Genomic DNA, 15,703 nt, shown 5'->3' on the forward strand with positions numbered 1-15,703 from the left:
CCCTGCGAGGTAGGTGGGCCTGAGAAAGCTCTTGAGAGAACAGCTCTTGTAAGAACTATGGCTTGCCCAAGGTCATCCAGTAGCTGCGAGTGGAGTGGGGGAATCAAACCCGGTTCTCCCAGATTAGAGTCCGCGCACTTAACCATTACTCCAAACTGGTGCACTACGCCAAAGTTCCATGACGAAGAAAGACTGGGGGTATGAAACTGGGTCTCCCACAGTGAAGAAGAAGAAGAAGAGATTGGATTTATACCCCGCCCTTCACTACCCAAGGGAGTCTCAGAGCGGCTTACAGACTCCTTCCCCTTCCCCTCCCCACAACAGACACCCTGTGAGGCAGGTGGGGCTGAGAGAGCTCTGACACAAACGGCTCTTTTTCAAGGACAGCTGTGCCAGAGCTTGTGACTGACCCAAGGTCACACCAGCAGGTGCAAGTGGAGGAGTGGGGAATCAAACCCGGTTCTCCCAGATTAGAGTCCGCGCACTTCACCGCTACACCAAACAGTGCCCCCCTAAGCAGAGTTATGCTCTTCTAAGCCCACTGATATCTAGATCAGATCAAGCCCGAACTCTCCCTACAAAGCTACAATGACTAAACCAAGGCTATTGGACTTTGGTCACATGATGAGAAGACAGGAGTCACTGGAAAAGACAATAATGCTGGGAAAAGTGGAGGGTAGGAGGAAAAGAGGAAGAAGACCCAACAGGAGATGGATTCACTCAGGCAAGGAAGCCACAGAGGCCCTCAGTTTGCAAGATCTGAGAATGGCTAGCTAAAGATAGATTGTTTTGAAGGTCATTAAATCCATAGGGTCGCCCTAAGTCGGAAGCGAATAGACAGCACATGGCGCGCACACACAAGTTCCTTGCAGTCCATAGGCTTAAAAGGATACAGTTCTGTGCCAGATCCCAGTTCGACATTCCAACCGTCACACCAAGCTCCAAGCGCGCCTTGCCAATATTTATTTACTTATTTATATATTATATTTATTCATCTCTTGCCTTTCTCCCCAGTGGGGGACCCCAGTGCGGCTTCCATCATTCCCCCTTTACTCCATTTTATGCCCACAACAACAACCCTGTGAGGGAATTCGAGCTGAGAGTGTGACAGGCCCAAGGGCACCCAGCGAGTTCCTGTGGCAGGGCAGGGATTCGAACCCGGGTCTCCCAGATCCTAATCTGACACTCTGACCGCTGCACCACACTGCCTCTCCAGTCTTCAGCCCGGTGTCCGTTTTATATTTTCAGGAGCAGGACTCCCAGCCCAGTGAGGCTGACGACCTCGGGAGAAGTGGAAGAATTTTTGAGTGGCAAACCCCCACCTCTGTCTTCTAGTGTCTCCGTTCTGGGATTATTTGACTCCAGCATGCATGACGGTAAGGCCTGTGTTTGATTTCGCTTTGATGGGCTTCACGAAGACAGATTAACTGCAATATATATATATATATAAGCGTATCAGCTCTTTTCCATCACAACAGCCCTCTCAAGGTATATTTCCATTTTAGAGATGGACTTAAACTGGGGTAATTTTGTTGAAAAAGAGGTGCAGGAGCACATTAGCAGAACTCATTAGCAGAACTTATTTGCATATGCCACACCCTCTGACATCACTGAAAGTGTGTCAGAAGGCAACACCCACCGCTCAGACTCCACTGGACTGTTTTGGATTTCTAGCTTTTTTGGGGGGGGGAACGTGCAGATCTGTCCTCGCAGAGGAGGGAGAGCTTGTACCTGAATAAAACTTAGTCTTAAAGGTGCCACTAGACTGTTTTGGGCTGGGGGGGGGAAGGGGCTCTGCAGCTTACCTGGCTGCTTCTATGCTCTGACTGAGGGCTGCTGGGAGCTGGGGGTGGGGCTTCTTGTGTGTGCCCGCCCCCTCGGCTCTTTACTGCCGGAGCTCCACTCCTGTGCACTCCTGCAGGGAATGACCCCTGGACTTAAAAGAGAATTAGACAAATTCCTTGAAAGCGGGACTGTTTGCGGTTTATGATAGCTAAATGGAACCTCCATGTTCAGAGGCAGCGTACCTCGGAGTACCAGATGCCAGAGACAGGCAGCAGGGACAGGCGCTCTCCTTCATGCTTGGCTTGTGAACTTTCCAGAGGCACCTGGCTGGCCGCCCTTGCCGAATCCTGACCCAGAAAGGCAGGCTGGGCACAGAGCCAGGGGTGAGGAGGACCTCAGTCCCCGGTCATGCACGGGCAGAGTGAGCTGCCCTGCTTTCATGCCATTTGGTCCTGACACGTCTGTGAGGAGAGGGGGGCACAGAATCACACAGATTTGGGCCAGACAGGCTATCTAGTCCCACCCCCGGCTCAATGCAGGATCAGCGGAGAGTATCCCTGACAAGCGTTTGTCCAGCCGCTGCTTGAAGACTGCCAGGGAGGGGGAGCTCACCCCCCCCCCAGGCAGCCCATTCCACTGCGGCACAACTCTGACTGTCAAAAAAGTTCTTCCTAATATCCAGAGGTCATTTCCTGTGGGAGCGCACAGGAGCGGAGCTCCGGCAGTAAAGCGCCCAGGGGGCGGGCACATGCGACAAGCCCCTCCCCCTGCTCCCAGCAGCCCTCAGTCAGAGCAAGAAGCAGCCAGGTAAGTTGCAGAGCCCCACCCCGCCCCCCAGTCCAAAACAGTCCAGTGGCACCTTTAAGACCAAGTTTTAATTCAGGTACAAGCTCTCCCTCCTCTGCGAGGACAGATCTGCACGTTCTCCCCCCCCCCCCATAGCTTAGCAATCCAAAACAGTCCAGTAGAGCCTGAGAGGTGGGTGTTGCCTTCTGGCTGCACGGTTCCCCCCCCCCCCCATAGCTAGCAATCCAAAACAGTCCAGTGGAGCCTGAGCGGTGGGTGTTGCCTTCGGACACACTTCCGGTGATGTCAAGGGGTGTGGCCTTCTGACACTTCCGGTGATGTCAGGGGGTGTGGCATTCTGACACACTTCCGGTGACGTCAGGGGGTGTGGCATATGCAAATAAGTTATGCTAATGAGCTCCTGCGCCTCTTTTTCTACGCAATGACCCCTGCTGATATCTAGCCAGTACCTTCCCATCCTTCATTTCAACCCATTCTTGCGAGTCCTCTCCTCTGCAGCCAACAAGGAACAGCTCCCTGCCCTCCTGTAAGAGACACAGCCCTTCACATCCTTCAAGAGAGCCACCGTGTCCCCCCCTCAACCTCCTCTTCTCCAGACGGAACCTTCCCAAGGAGTCCCTCAGCCTTTCCTCACAGGGCTTCTCGGTCTCCAGGCTCCCGATCACCCTCGTCGCTCTCCTCTTGCACCCGCTCCATCCTGTCCACATCCTTTCTGAAGTGAGGCCTCCAGAACTGCACACAAGACTCCAGGTGCGGCCTGACCCAATGCCGTGCGCAAGACAGGCCAGTAGCCTGTATTCCAGGCCGGTTTTTGTCTTTGGGAGACAGAGGGAAGAAATATCAAATGGGCTTCTGCCACCAAGAAGCCAATCTCCTCCTGTTTGGTAATGAACTTCAGGACTCCATTACAAGCCAGTTTAGAAGGCAGGGCCCCCCCGAGCCCGTCGCTGGAGGGCGCTTGCCGCTGTCAAGAGAGGAGGGGAGACGGGCTGGAAAAGGCTGTGGTGGAGAGGAGAGGGGAATACGGTTACACCGATTTGAGGCTCAGAAACTGGTAAATGGATGGCCTTTTGTGACTGGACAAATCACTCCCAGATGATGCCGTTGCCAGTCTGGTGTCGTGGTGAAGTGCGCGGACTCTCATCTGGGAGAACTGGGTTTGATTCCCCCACTCCTCCACTCGCAGCTGCTGGATGACCTCGGGCAAGCCGTCGTTCTGTCAGAGCTGTTCTCTCAAGGGCAGTCCTTGAAAGAGCTCTCTCAGCCCCACCTCCCTCACACGGTGTCTGTAGTGTGGGAAGGGAAGGGAAAGGAGTCTGTAAGCCGCTCTGAGACTCCAAGTGAAGGACGGGGTATAAATCCAATCTCTTCTTCTTCATCATCTTCTCCTCCTTCTTCTCCTCCGTCTCCTTCTTCTTCTCCTTCTTCATCATCTTCTCCTCCTTCTCTTCCTTCTTCTTCTTCATCTTCTTCATCTTCTCCTTCTTCTCCATCATCTTCTTCATCTTCTCCTTCTTCTTCTTCATCGTCTTCTCCTCCTTCTCCTTCTTCTTCATCTTCTCCTCCTCCTCCTCCTGTTGACCTGAGAGACTCTGGCTGGATTTGCACGTGCGTTTACTTCCTTGCCCAGAAGCAGGTTGCCTCTTTGTACAGGTAGCGCACACTCTCATCAGTTCCTGCCCCACACTGTGTCAGCTACGCTGCCATTGCAGGTGGGGGCAGGCAGGAGACTGTTGGGCGAGCATCTTCACGTGCTGGAATGTTAACTTTCATTTCTTCTGCTGTGTCTTATCTCTTAGCCTAGGCTTGTGACCTTGGTACCTTTCTCCTGTTGCTTTGCTGGGAATATGAACCTGTTAGTTTAGGCACGCCTTCCCCAGTCCTAGTTCACGAATCAGTTCCAAGCCTTGAAGATAATTGGGTGTAGTGGTTAAGTGCACGGACTCTCATCTGGGAAAACCGGGTTTGATTCCCCACTCCTCCACTTGCACCTGCTGGATGACCTTGGGCAAGCCATAGTTCTGATAAGAGTGGTTCTTGAAAAAAAAACAGTTTCTGTCAGAGCTCCCTCAGCCCCACCTGCCTCACAGGGTGTCTGTTGTGGGGAGGGAAAGGGAAAGGATTTTGTAAGTCGCTCTGAGACTCCTTTGGGTAGTGAAGGGCAGGGTATAAATCCAATCTCTTCCTCTTCTTCTTCTAATCTGGAGAACCAGGTTTGATTCCCCACTCTTTCACGTGCAGCCATCTGGGTAACCTTGGGTCAGTAACAAGTTCTCTCAGAGCTGTTCTCTCAAGGGCAGTTCTTGAGAGAGCTCTCCCAACCCCACCTACCTCAAAGGGTGTCTGTTGTGGGGAGGGGAAGGGGAAAGAGTTTGTAAGCCGCTCTGAGACTCCTTCAGGTAGTGAAGGGCGGGGTATAAATACAATTTCTTCTTCTTCTTGCTACATTTTGTACCTTGTGCAAACTTCTTCTTTCCGGCGGAGCACGTTGCTCTCATGTGATATCTTTCTGAACCGGGTCCTGGTGTCTCGACAGCCCAAGAAGCTTTTGTTGAAGCTGCAGCGGCCCTAGACGGATATGTGACGACTGGGATCTACAGCGGAGAGGAGGCGGCAGTTCTGTAAGTTGTCCGTGTGCTTGCGTTGGAGTCTGGCGGTGGGAGCCTTGCTGGGTCTGGTCTGTGGGACTGTTGAGGAGGGGCCGTGGCTCAGTGGCAGAGCACCTGCTTGGCATGCAGAAGGTCCCGGGTTCATTCCCCGGCATCTCCAGTTAGAAGACCAGCAGGGTTCTTCTGATGTTCTTATGAAGGCCTCGGCCTCTCTGCCCTGTTGTTCGCCCCCCAGAGGAACTGGTTGGCCACTCTGTGAGCCAGGATGCTGGACTAGAAAGACCACTAGTCTGTCCCAGCAGGGCTCTTCTAATACTCTTATGAAGGCCTTGGCCTCTCTTCCCTGTTGTTGGCCATCCAAAGGAACTGGTTGGCCACTGTGTGAGACGGGATGTTGAACTGGATGCACCACTGGTCTGATCCAGCAGGGCTCTTCTGATGTTCTTATGAAGGCCCTGGCCTCTATGCCCTGTTGTTGGCCCTCCAGAGGAACTGGTTGGCCACTGTGTGAGACAGGATGCTGGACTAGGTGGACCCTCAGTGGTCTGATCCTGCAGGGCTCTTCTGATGTTCTTATGAAGGCCTCGGCCTCTGTGCCCAGTTGTTGTCCCTCCAGAGGAACTGGTTGGCCACTGTGTGGGACAGGATGCTGGACTAGATGGACGACTGGTCTGGTCCAGCAGGGCTCATCTGATGTTTTAATGAAGGCTTCAGCCTCTGTGCCCTGTTATTAGCTGTCCACAGAGACCAGTTGGCCGCTGTGGGAGACAGGATGCTGGACTAGGTGGACCTTCAGTGGGCTGATTCAGCTGGGCTCTTCCAATGTTCTTAGGAAGGCCTTGGGCTCTATGTCCTGTTGTTGGCCCTCCATAGGAACTGCCTGGCCTCTGTGTGTGAGACAGGACGCTCTGCTTTGATTCTCAAAAGCTTATACCCCAAAAATCTTGTTGGACTCTCTGGTGGTACTGGACTCAAATCTAGCTGAGCTTTGACTCTTGAAAGCTCCTGTTGGCCTTTAACTTGCTACCGGACTCAGATCTCGCCATTCTTCTGCAGACCCACATGGCTACCTGTTGGATGTTACAAGCTAAAACACTTCTATTTCAGTATTTACTGGGTTAATACTGTTTACTAAATCACATGTTTGTTTGTAGCCAATAAGTTTAGAGAGCTAGAAAGCCCGGCAACTTCAGATCTGGTTTGTCGTTCTGATTGGAGACTAGAGTGGCTAGTATTAGCATTTTATGGCTCTTTGTCCTGAGCAAGAAGAAGTTAGTCTCCATTACTCTTTCTGCCATGTTCTGTCTAGCTGTAAGGATGTAGGAATATAGCTCTTTGTTATTTTACATCCCATATACCTTTTCCCCCATGCTAGGTTGTAGTAAACTTTTATGTTTTAAACACACCATGGACTCTGACTCTTTAATACTCTGCTGAATGCTGATTACTCTGCTGATTAACTTTAGAAATTAATAAGAATAACCCAACACTACCCTCTGCCAACCTAGCAGTTTGAAAGCAAGAAATTGCAAGTAGATAAATAGGTACCACTTCGGTGGGAAGGTAACAGCGTTCCGTGCGCCTCGGTGTTTAGTCATGCCGGCCACATGACCACGGAAACATCTTCGGACAGTGCTGGTTCTTCGGCTTTGAAACGGAGATGAGCACCGCAACCCTAGAGTCGGATTCGACTGGCTTTCGAGCAAGGGAACCTTCACCTTCACCCTCTGAAACCTTTTTTCCCCCAGCTCCAGTAAATACCAGGTGCCTCTTCCAGGGTTGCTGCTGACCAGGCCGGAAAGTTCTAAGAGGACCACCCTCCGCCTCTCAAAAAGTAGCGCCCAGGATGTGGCGGAACTCATCCGACGTGCGTTACTGGAGCCATTCGTGAGTGTAACGTCTGCTTCAGCGCTATCTGTTCTTGAGGTCTCTCAGTTGCATTTCTATCTGCTCCTTTGGGGGAGGGGGTGCGCACCGGTGTTCCCTCTAAGCTGAGTTAGTGTGAGCCAACTCACAGTTTTTTAGCCACTCGCTCAGACATTTTTGTCTCAGCTCAGGAAGGGACGGCCCCAGAGCAAATTAATTTAGGCAGCAGCCCAATCGCTCACTCACAATTTGAATGCCAGGAGCTCACAAAGTAGAATTTTTGCTCACAAGACTCCACAGCTTACAGGGAGCGAGGGTCCGCACACCTTGCACAGCTTTGGAAAGAGCTTCCGAGTTTTTGGGGGGCTGATAGGGAGAAATCGGGCAGGAATGTCTTCTCCCGTCGCCGCAGCAATAGTTTTATTTTGATGCAAGATCAGCCCCGGAGTGTCAGTGGTAATAGTGTTGAGGGATTCTGGGACCCAGGACTTTTACTGGGACTCCGCAGTTCCCCTGGTTGGGTGGACACTAGCAAGGTACTGAATCTAGGAGAGGGAGAGAGAGAATGGTTTTTGCACAAAGCTCAATGTATTCCATTACGCACGTTCAAGACAGAAAACACTTTGTAGCATTTCCATATTCCACACAGAATATTTCAACCCAATTGTCCGATTCCCCATTCATTCAAAGTAAATCCACGTTTGATGAACAAAATAGAATTTATTAGAAGAGATGGTTAGATCAGGAACACAATCATTGTTAGTAATGACTACAAAGGTCCAAGGGAAACATAATAAAGAACTTGAACCTAGACAGGACCAATGATCCCAATTCCCGCTGGCGGGAGTGTGATAAGACTTAGCGCCCTTTCCTTGGGAACACAACGGTTCATACTACATAAACACAAGTTCAGTTCTCAGGCCTCAGAATACAAAATAAAGAAAGCAAGCCATAACTCCTTCCCACCACCAGCTGGTTAACCTTGAGCAGTTCCGCGGTGTGCTAGCAACAGAAAGTAAACACCTACACAAGAGGCAACAGGAGGGGGGATGAACCAAGAACAATATAGCATGCAGAATAAAACATACAATATAATGACAGCTTGCTGACACCAATACTTAAAATAGTTAAGATGCTGAACTGCAGGCCAGAAGGTTGGTAGTTCGGCAGTTCGAGACCCGAGTGCCACATGATGGAGTGAGCTCCCATCTCCGGCCCCAGCTCCTGCCGACCTAGCAGTTCGAAAGCAAGAAATTGCAAGTAGATAAACAGGTACCACTTTGGTGGGAAGGTAACAGCATTCCGTGCACCTCGGCGTCTAGTCGTGCCGGCCACATGACCACGGAAAACGTCTTCTGACAGCGCTGGCTCTTCGGCTGGAGATGAGCACCGCATCCCTAGAGTCGAAGTCGACTGGCTTTCGAGCAAGGGAAACCTTTGCCTTTACTATAAAACTCAGAATGTTCTGGACTAGCCACCAGGGCCTCACATGGACATGTTCATGTCCACCCCCGACCATTAGTAAACCAGAGATGTATCTCTTTCTTGGACCTGTAGCTACTAACATACCAACTTACGTACCTGTCACGTAGGACTACCATGCATGTGACGCAGGCCCAACTAGAACTGACTAGAACTGGCCCGATGTACCGACCCAAATCCCTCCCCCCTTCTTTCTACCTCTGGGGTGAGGAAGCTCACAGAAAGTCAAGGAGTGTCAAGGAAGCGAGCTTCAGAAACCCTATCTTATTTTGATTCTGATAGTGACACCCCTAACTTCTGGAACGTATAAGCGCCCTCTAAGGCAAAAATCACATACGGAGTTATCGGTACCAGAAGGCCACAGTGCCAGCTGAGTCCTGAAACCTCCTGGGAAACGGAACCAAAGATTCTACTATAGAAGAAGAAGAGAAGAAGAGATTGGATTTATACCCCGCCCTTCACTACCGAAAGGTGTCTCAGAGCGGCTTACAAACTCCTTTCCCTTCCCCTCCCCACAACAGACACCTTGTGAGGTGGGTGGGGCTGAGAGAGCTCTGACACAAACTGCTGTTTTTCAAGGACAGCTGTGCCAGAGCTTGTGACTGACCCAAGGTCACATCAGCAGGTGCACGTGGAGGAGTGGGGAATCAAACCTGGTTCTCCCAGATTCGAGTCTGCACACTTAACCACTACACCAAACTGGCTAATTACTTTAATTACTTTAGAAATTAAAGTATCAGGTTTAGAAGGGAACTGCTGCTCAATCCAGGCCCTAATTCCACGACAAATGGAAAATAAAAAGATAAAAATAAGGAGGACGTGTGCAGTGCAACTAGCACAAAACAATGAGCGTGGATTGGGGGGGGGTGCGGAGAAAACGATGCCCTTCTCCAACAGAGAGGTAAAATTATGGAGAGTCGTCCGCTTGTGTATCCCACACGCCTGAAGGCAAAATCCGGGAACTTTATGAGTTACCTCCTGGGAAGAGTCTGCAAGGAGGAGAGAGACATACTGCGGCGATAAAAAAATAAGCCACATGGGTTCAGACAAGCGGTGTGTTTAAAAAATGCAGGGACTTTCTTGGGATTAGGGACAATGATCCCCTCTAAACTATAGAGCAGTGATGGCGAACCTTTTAGGGACCGAGTGCCCAAACTGTGACCCAAAACCCACTTATTTATCGCAAAGCGCCAACACAGCAATTTGACCTGAATACTGAGATTTTACTTTAGAAGAAACAACTCATACATTAACTTAAGATGATCCAAACAAAGTAAGGGAAGCAATCCCAAATGCTTTCATTTACTTAAAATTATTTGGCAGAGAAGTTGACACTTTAATGATGGTCTGGGCCTGGCTGGGGCGATGGCACGCGTGCCCACAGAGAGGGCTCTGAGTGCCACCTCTGGCACCCGTGCCATAGGTTCGCCACCACTGCTATAGAGTCTTGTGAGCAAAAACTTGACTTTGTGAGCTACTGGCATTAAAGTTGTGAGCGAGTGATTTGGCGGCTGCGTAAATCAGTTTGATCTGGAGCCCATCCCTTCCTGAGCTAAGGCAAAAATGTGTGAGCCAGAGGCTAAAAAACTGGGAGCTGGCTCACACTCACTCAGCTCAGAGGGGACACTGGTTAGGGGTCGGCCTCGCCACCTCCGTGTGTTCTGTTCTCCTGTTGCAGCCGGAAATCACGGTGGGGAATCTGCCGGAGTACTTCCAGTTCCAGAAGCCCTTGCTCATCCTCTTCAGCAGCGGCGCTTTGAGCCAGGCCGACGAAGGAGAGATGCGGCTTTTGGCCAGAGAGGAGAACCTCCTGGCCTGCTGGCTGAACCTGTAAGTGTGCGGTGATCTCAGGGCAGCCTTCGGTTTGAGACATGATGTTCCACTTTCCTAGTTTGTCCAGGTAGCAGTGCCGGGAAGGGCTGTCCGGTTGCAGCCGACTTATGTTGACATTGTAGCAGGGGTCATTCCCCTGCAGGAGCGCACAGGAGCGGAGCTCCGGCAGTAAAGAGCCCAGGGGGTGGGCACATGCAACAAGCCCCACCCCCTGCTCCCGGCAGCCCTCAGTCAGAGCAAGAAGCAGCCAGGTAAGTTGCAGAGCCCCCCCGGTCCAAAACAGTCCAGTGGCACCTTGAAGACCAAGTTTTATTCAGGTACAAGCTCTCCCTCCTCTGCGAGGACAGATCTGCACGTTCCCCCCCCCCCCAATGGCTAGCAATCCAAAACAGTCCAGTGGCGCCTGAGCGGTGGGGGTTGCCTTCTGACACACGTCCGGTGATGTCAGGGGGTGTGGCATATGCTAATAAATTATTCTAATGAGTTAGGCTAATGAGCTCCTGCACCTCTTTGTCTACGAAATGACCCCTGCGTTTTCGGGTTTTTCAGGGCAAGAAACGAACGGGGGTGCTTTGCCATTGGCTGGCTGGAACTGGTTAAGGACAATTTTACTGAGGACGCTTTGGCTGTACAATCTCTGGAAGGCACTTTCTGGACCGGAAATTATTAGCATTGAAACACCACTGGGCGTGTGGTTGCACCTTTGGAGGCCTCATTTATACTTCTGTTCTGTGCCGAGTGGTTTCACTTTGGAACCGTTCTTTTCTGGTCCATCTTGTGTCTGTGTTACATAATTATACGATTGTATCGTACTTTGATATAAGCCAATATGCTCCTCATTGTGATTGACCTCTGAAGAAGGCCTGTACAGGCCAAAACGCGTCAGGTCAAGTCCATTGGCCCTGGTGTGCTAGATTTTGGCATTTTTACATGAGGTGTGATTGGGCCCTTGTAGGCTTTTTAAGTCTTTGTTAATAAATACGTGTATCTTTTCATACGAAATAATTAAGTTTTTGCTGTTGGCCCTCTGTTCTGTTTGACTCACCTTTTTCAGGTTCTGTGTCCCAGGTTTCAGGGTTAAGTCCCCACCCCCACCTCCCTTTTTGTCCTTTGGCCACTCCATGCAGTCAAGCGACATCCTCGAGCTTCGCTCTGGGAAACAATGGACTAAGCGGATCCTAGCCCGTTTGGTGTAGTGGTTAAGTGCGCGGACTCTAATCTGGGAGAGCCGGGTTTGATCCCCCACTCCTCCACTTGCACCTGGCTGGATAGCCTTGGGCAAGCCGTAGCTCTGATAAGAGCTGTCCTTGAAAAAGAGCAGTTTGTGTGAAGAGCTCTCTGAGCCCCGCCTACCTCACAGGGTGTCTGTTGTGGGGAGGGGAAGGGAAAGGAGTTTGGAAGCCGCTCTGAGACTCCTTTGGGTAGTGAAGGGTAGGGTATAAATCCAATCTCCTCCTCCTCCTCCTCCTCCTCCTCCTCCTCCTCCTCATTCTTCTTCTTCTTCTTCTTCTTCTTCGCCATAGTTCTGATAAGAGCTGTTCTTGATAAAGAGCCATTTCTGTCAGAGCTCTCTCAGCCCCACCGGCCTCACAGAGTGTCTGTTGTGGGGAGGGGAAGGGAAAGGAGTTTGTAAGCCGCTCTGAGCCCCCTTTGGGTAGGGAAGGGCGGGGTATAAATCCAATCTCCTCCTCCTAGGTTCCTGGCCGAGAGCCTATGGAACTCTCGGCCACTGTAAATAGCCTATTGCGGTGTAGGGGGGTGTTCTGGGTGGTGGTTTCACAGGGAATATAAGCCGGCCTGCAAGCCGGCTAAAGTTGTCTTGTTCCTGCTAAATAAACCTTATGAGCTGAATCACTGGAGATATCTGAAGACTTTCCAGCCACAGTGTAAGACAGGATGTTGGACTACACGAACCGCTGGTCTGATCCAGCAGGGCTACATTCTTGTGTTCTTAATGTCAGCAAGTGCCCCTGTGTGCCAGAACTTGCCCCTCACTCCGCTGATCTCCTTCCCGCAGCGAGAAGACCCCTGTGGGCAGGGGGATCCTGAAGGCCTATTTCGGAAGTCCTCTACCTCCCCTGCCCCTCCTCGTTTGGGTCAACCCCCATTCTGGTGGCCAGGTGTTTGCGTTTCCTCCCGGTCAGTCCATCACCAAAGCCAGTGTCCTCACGTGGGTTGAGAAGCTGGAATCCGGCCTGGAAGTCCCCAGCAGTGAGTATTACTAAGGTGTGGCCAGTGAGCCGAAAGCGCTCTTGTTCTGCGTGTGATCCAACTTGAGACAACCTAAGGCAGTGATGGCGAACCTTTTAGAGACCGAGTGCCCAAACTGTGACCCAAAACCTTATTTATCGCAAAGTGCCAACACGGCAATTTAACCTGAATACTGAGGTTTTAGATCAGAAAAAACAACTCATGCATTAACTTAAGATGATCCAAACAAAGTAAGGAATGCAATCCCAAATGCTTTTATTTACTTAAAATTATTTGGCAGAGAATCCGACACTTTAATGATGGTCTGGGACTGGCTGGGGTGATGGCACGCGTGCCCGCAGAGGGGGCTCTGAGTGCCACCTCTGGCACCTGTGCCATAGGTTCACCACCACAGACCTAAGGGTCAATGCTGTGCCGGCCTCCTCAAGACTAACCTGGGAGGACCGGGTTTGATTCCCCACTCCTCCTCCACGTGCAGCCGCTGGTGTGACCTTGGGTCAGTCACAAATTCTCTCAGAGCTGTTCTCTCAAGGGCAGTCCTCGAGAGAGCTCTCTCAGCCCCACCTACCTCACAGGAAATGCTCCCTCTAAGCTGTGGAGACTCGTGAGCGAAAATTCTACTTTGTGAGCTCCTGGCATTAAAGCTGTGAGCGAGCGATTTGGCTACTGCATCAATTAGTTGGCTCTGGAGCCGTCCCTTCCTGAGCGAAGACAAGAATGTGTGAGCCGGAGGCTAAAAAGCTGTGAGCTAGCTTTAGCATACTAAATCAGCTTAGAGGGAACACTGCTCACAGGGTGTCTGCTGAGGGGAAGGGAAGGGATAGGAGCAGGGCTCATTTCCTGCAGGAGCGCACAGGAGCGGAGCTCCGGCAGTAGATAGCCCAGGGGGCGGGCACATGCAACAAGCCCCGCCCCCTGCTCCCGGCAGCCCTCAGAGCAAGAAGCAGCCAGATAAGTTGCAGAGCCCCCCCCCCAGCCCAAAACAGTTCAGTGGCAACCATTAAGACCAAGTTTTATTCAGGTACAAGCTCTCCCTCCTCTGCGAGGACAGATCTGCACATCACCCCCCCCCAAAAGCTAGCAATCCAAAACAGTCCAGTGGAGCCTGAGCGGTGGGTGTCGCCTTCTGACACGCTTCTGGTGATGTCAGGGGGTGTGGTGTATGCAAATGAGTTGTGCATATGAGTTGTGCTAATGAGCTCCACCTCTTTTTCTACTAAATGACCCCTGAATAGGAGATTGTAAGCCGCTCTGAGACTCCTTTGGGTAGTGAAGGGCAGGGTATAAATCCAATCTCTCCTTCTTCTTCTTCTTAAGTTTTGGCAGCCATTTTGTGGCTGGCTCTGCCCCCTGCGGCGGCCATTTTGTGGCCGCGCCCACCGTGCTGTATCAGGATTCCAAATGTGCCCACAGGCTCAAAAAGGTTGGGGGCCCCTGCCGTCGGTCTAGCTAAGTTACAATGCAAGACCGTTAGTTACCTTTGGTGGAGCAGACACCCCCCCCCCCAACAATGTTCCCTCTAAGCTACGGAGTCTTGTGAGCAAAAATTCTACTTTGTGAGCTACTGACATTAAAGCTGTGAGCGAGCGATTTGGCTACTGCATCAACTAGTTTGCTCTGTAGCCATCCTTCCTGAGCAAAGACAAAAATGTGTGAGCCGGAGGCTAAAAAACTGTGAGCTAGCTCACACTAACTCAGCTTAGAGGGAACACTGCCCCCCAAACTCCCTGCCGCTCACTTTGCAGAGGAGTTTGGGTCCCAGCATCTGGGCTGAAGGGAAAGATGATCGGTAAATGATCTCTGTGCGGTTCAGCCGCTCGAAACTGCCATCCATTTTCTCCTCCCGAAAAGGGGAGAGCTTTCCATAACCCACTAATGCTGTAAGGTGGATATGCCGCACACCCTGGGCTCGCTTGTTGAGGGAGTGTCCCAACCGGAGTAGCGAATTTCATTTTGCTGTGAGACTGTGGTCAGGAGGGAAAACCTTGAGAGAAACGATGTTCTGACCACAGAAACCTCTCAGAAAGGAGTGTTTATCACCAGCTTCTTTTCCACACCCCTCCGTCAGTGTTCCCTCTACGCTGTGGAGTCTTGTGAGCAAAAATTCTACTTTGGGAGCCACTGGCATTAAAGTCGTGAGCGAACGATTTGGCCACTGCATAAATTCATTTGCTCTGGAGCCAGGGGTCATTTCCTGCAGGAGCGCACAGGAGCGGAGCTCTGGCAGTAAAGAGCCCAGGGGGCAGGCACATGCAACAAGCCCCACCTCTTGCTCCCAGCAGCCCTCAGTCAGAGCAAGAAGCAGCCAGGCACGTTGCAGAGCCCACCCCCGGTCCAAGACAGTCCAGTGGCACCTTTAAGACGAAGTTTTATTCAGGCACAAGCTCTCCCTCCTCTGCGAGGACAGATCTGCACGTTCCCCCCCCCTTACCAAGAAACCCAAAAAGGCCCAGGGAGGTGGAGCCTGAGCGGTGGGTGTTGCCTTCTGACACACTTCCGGTGATGTCAGGGGGTGTGGCATATGCAAATAAGTTATGCTAATGAGTTATGCTAATGAGCTCCTGCACCTCTTTTCCTACGAAATTACCCCTGTCTGGAGCCATCCCTTCCTGAGTGAAGACAAAAATGTGTGAGCCAGAAGCTAAAAAACTGTGAGCTAGCTCACAGTCACTCAGCTTAGAGGGAACACTGCGCCTCCGTCCTGCCACAAAGTGCGTCCCGTCGACCCTTCCTTCCTGGCAGTGTGAAAACACAGGTCCTGTTGTATCCTGGGATATGTTCCCATCATACCTGTGTGACAGCAGTTGAGTTGCTAAAAGGTACTCAGCAGTGGCACCATCGGGATGAGGAAACTGATTCCCCAGGGGCTGGGGAAATTAAGATTTTTATCCCACCTTTCCTTCAGGCATCGAAGGGTGACCATCGTGGTTCTCTCGCCCTCATTTTATCCCCACAACAACCCTGTGAGGTAGCAGTAGAAAAGAGCAAGGGTCCAGTAGCACCTTGAAGACTAGCAAAATATGTGGCAGGGGAGGAGCTTTCATGCCTCATGAAATCCGAAGAGTTTTCGGCTAAACCTTAGGAAGAACTTCCTGACAGTTAGAGCGGTT

At 51.4% G+C, this 15,703-nt stretch overlaps 1 protein-coding gene across 1 annotated transcript in view; it reads left to right on the top strand.

Annotated features, from left to right (window-relative positions):
- TXNDC16 (thioredoxin domain containing 16) overlaps positions 1-15,703 on the top strand; it is a 62,800-nt gene that overhangs the window by 45,237 nt on the left and 1,860 nt on the right. Inside the window, exons 14-18 of the mRNA XM_015421352.1 lie at positions 1,249-1,376; positions 5,129-5,213; positions 6,950-7,088; positions 10,228-10,379; positions 12,400-12,593. Of these exons, the coding sequence (XP_015276838.1) occupies positions 1,249-1,376; positions 5,129-5,213; positions 6,950-7,088; positions 10,228-10,379; positions 12,400-12,593 (698 nt within the window). The remainder of the gene's footprint in view (positions 1-1,248; positions 1,377-5,128; positions 5,214-6,949; positions 7,089-10,227; positions 10,380-12,399; positions 12,594-15,703) is intronic.

Source organism: Gekko japonicus, unplaced genomic scaffold (assembly GCF_001447785.1).
Source record: "Gekko japonicus isolate JY-2015 unplaced genomic scaffold, Gekko_japonicus_V1.1 scaffold666, whole genome shotgun sequence".
Lineage (NCBI taxonomy): Eukaryota > Metazoa > Chordata > Lepidosauria > Squamata > Gekkonidae > Gekko > Gekko japonicus.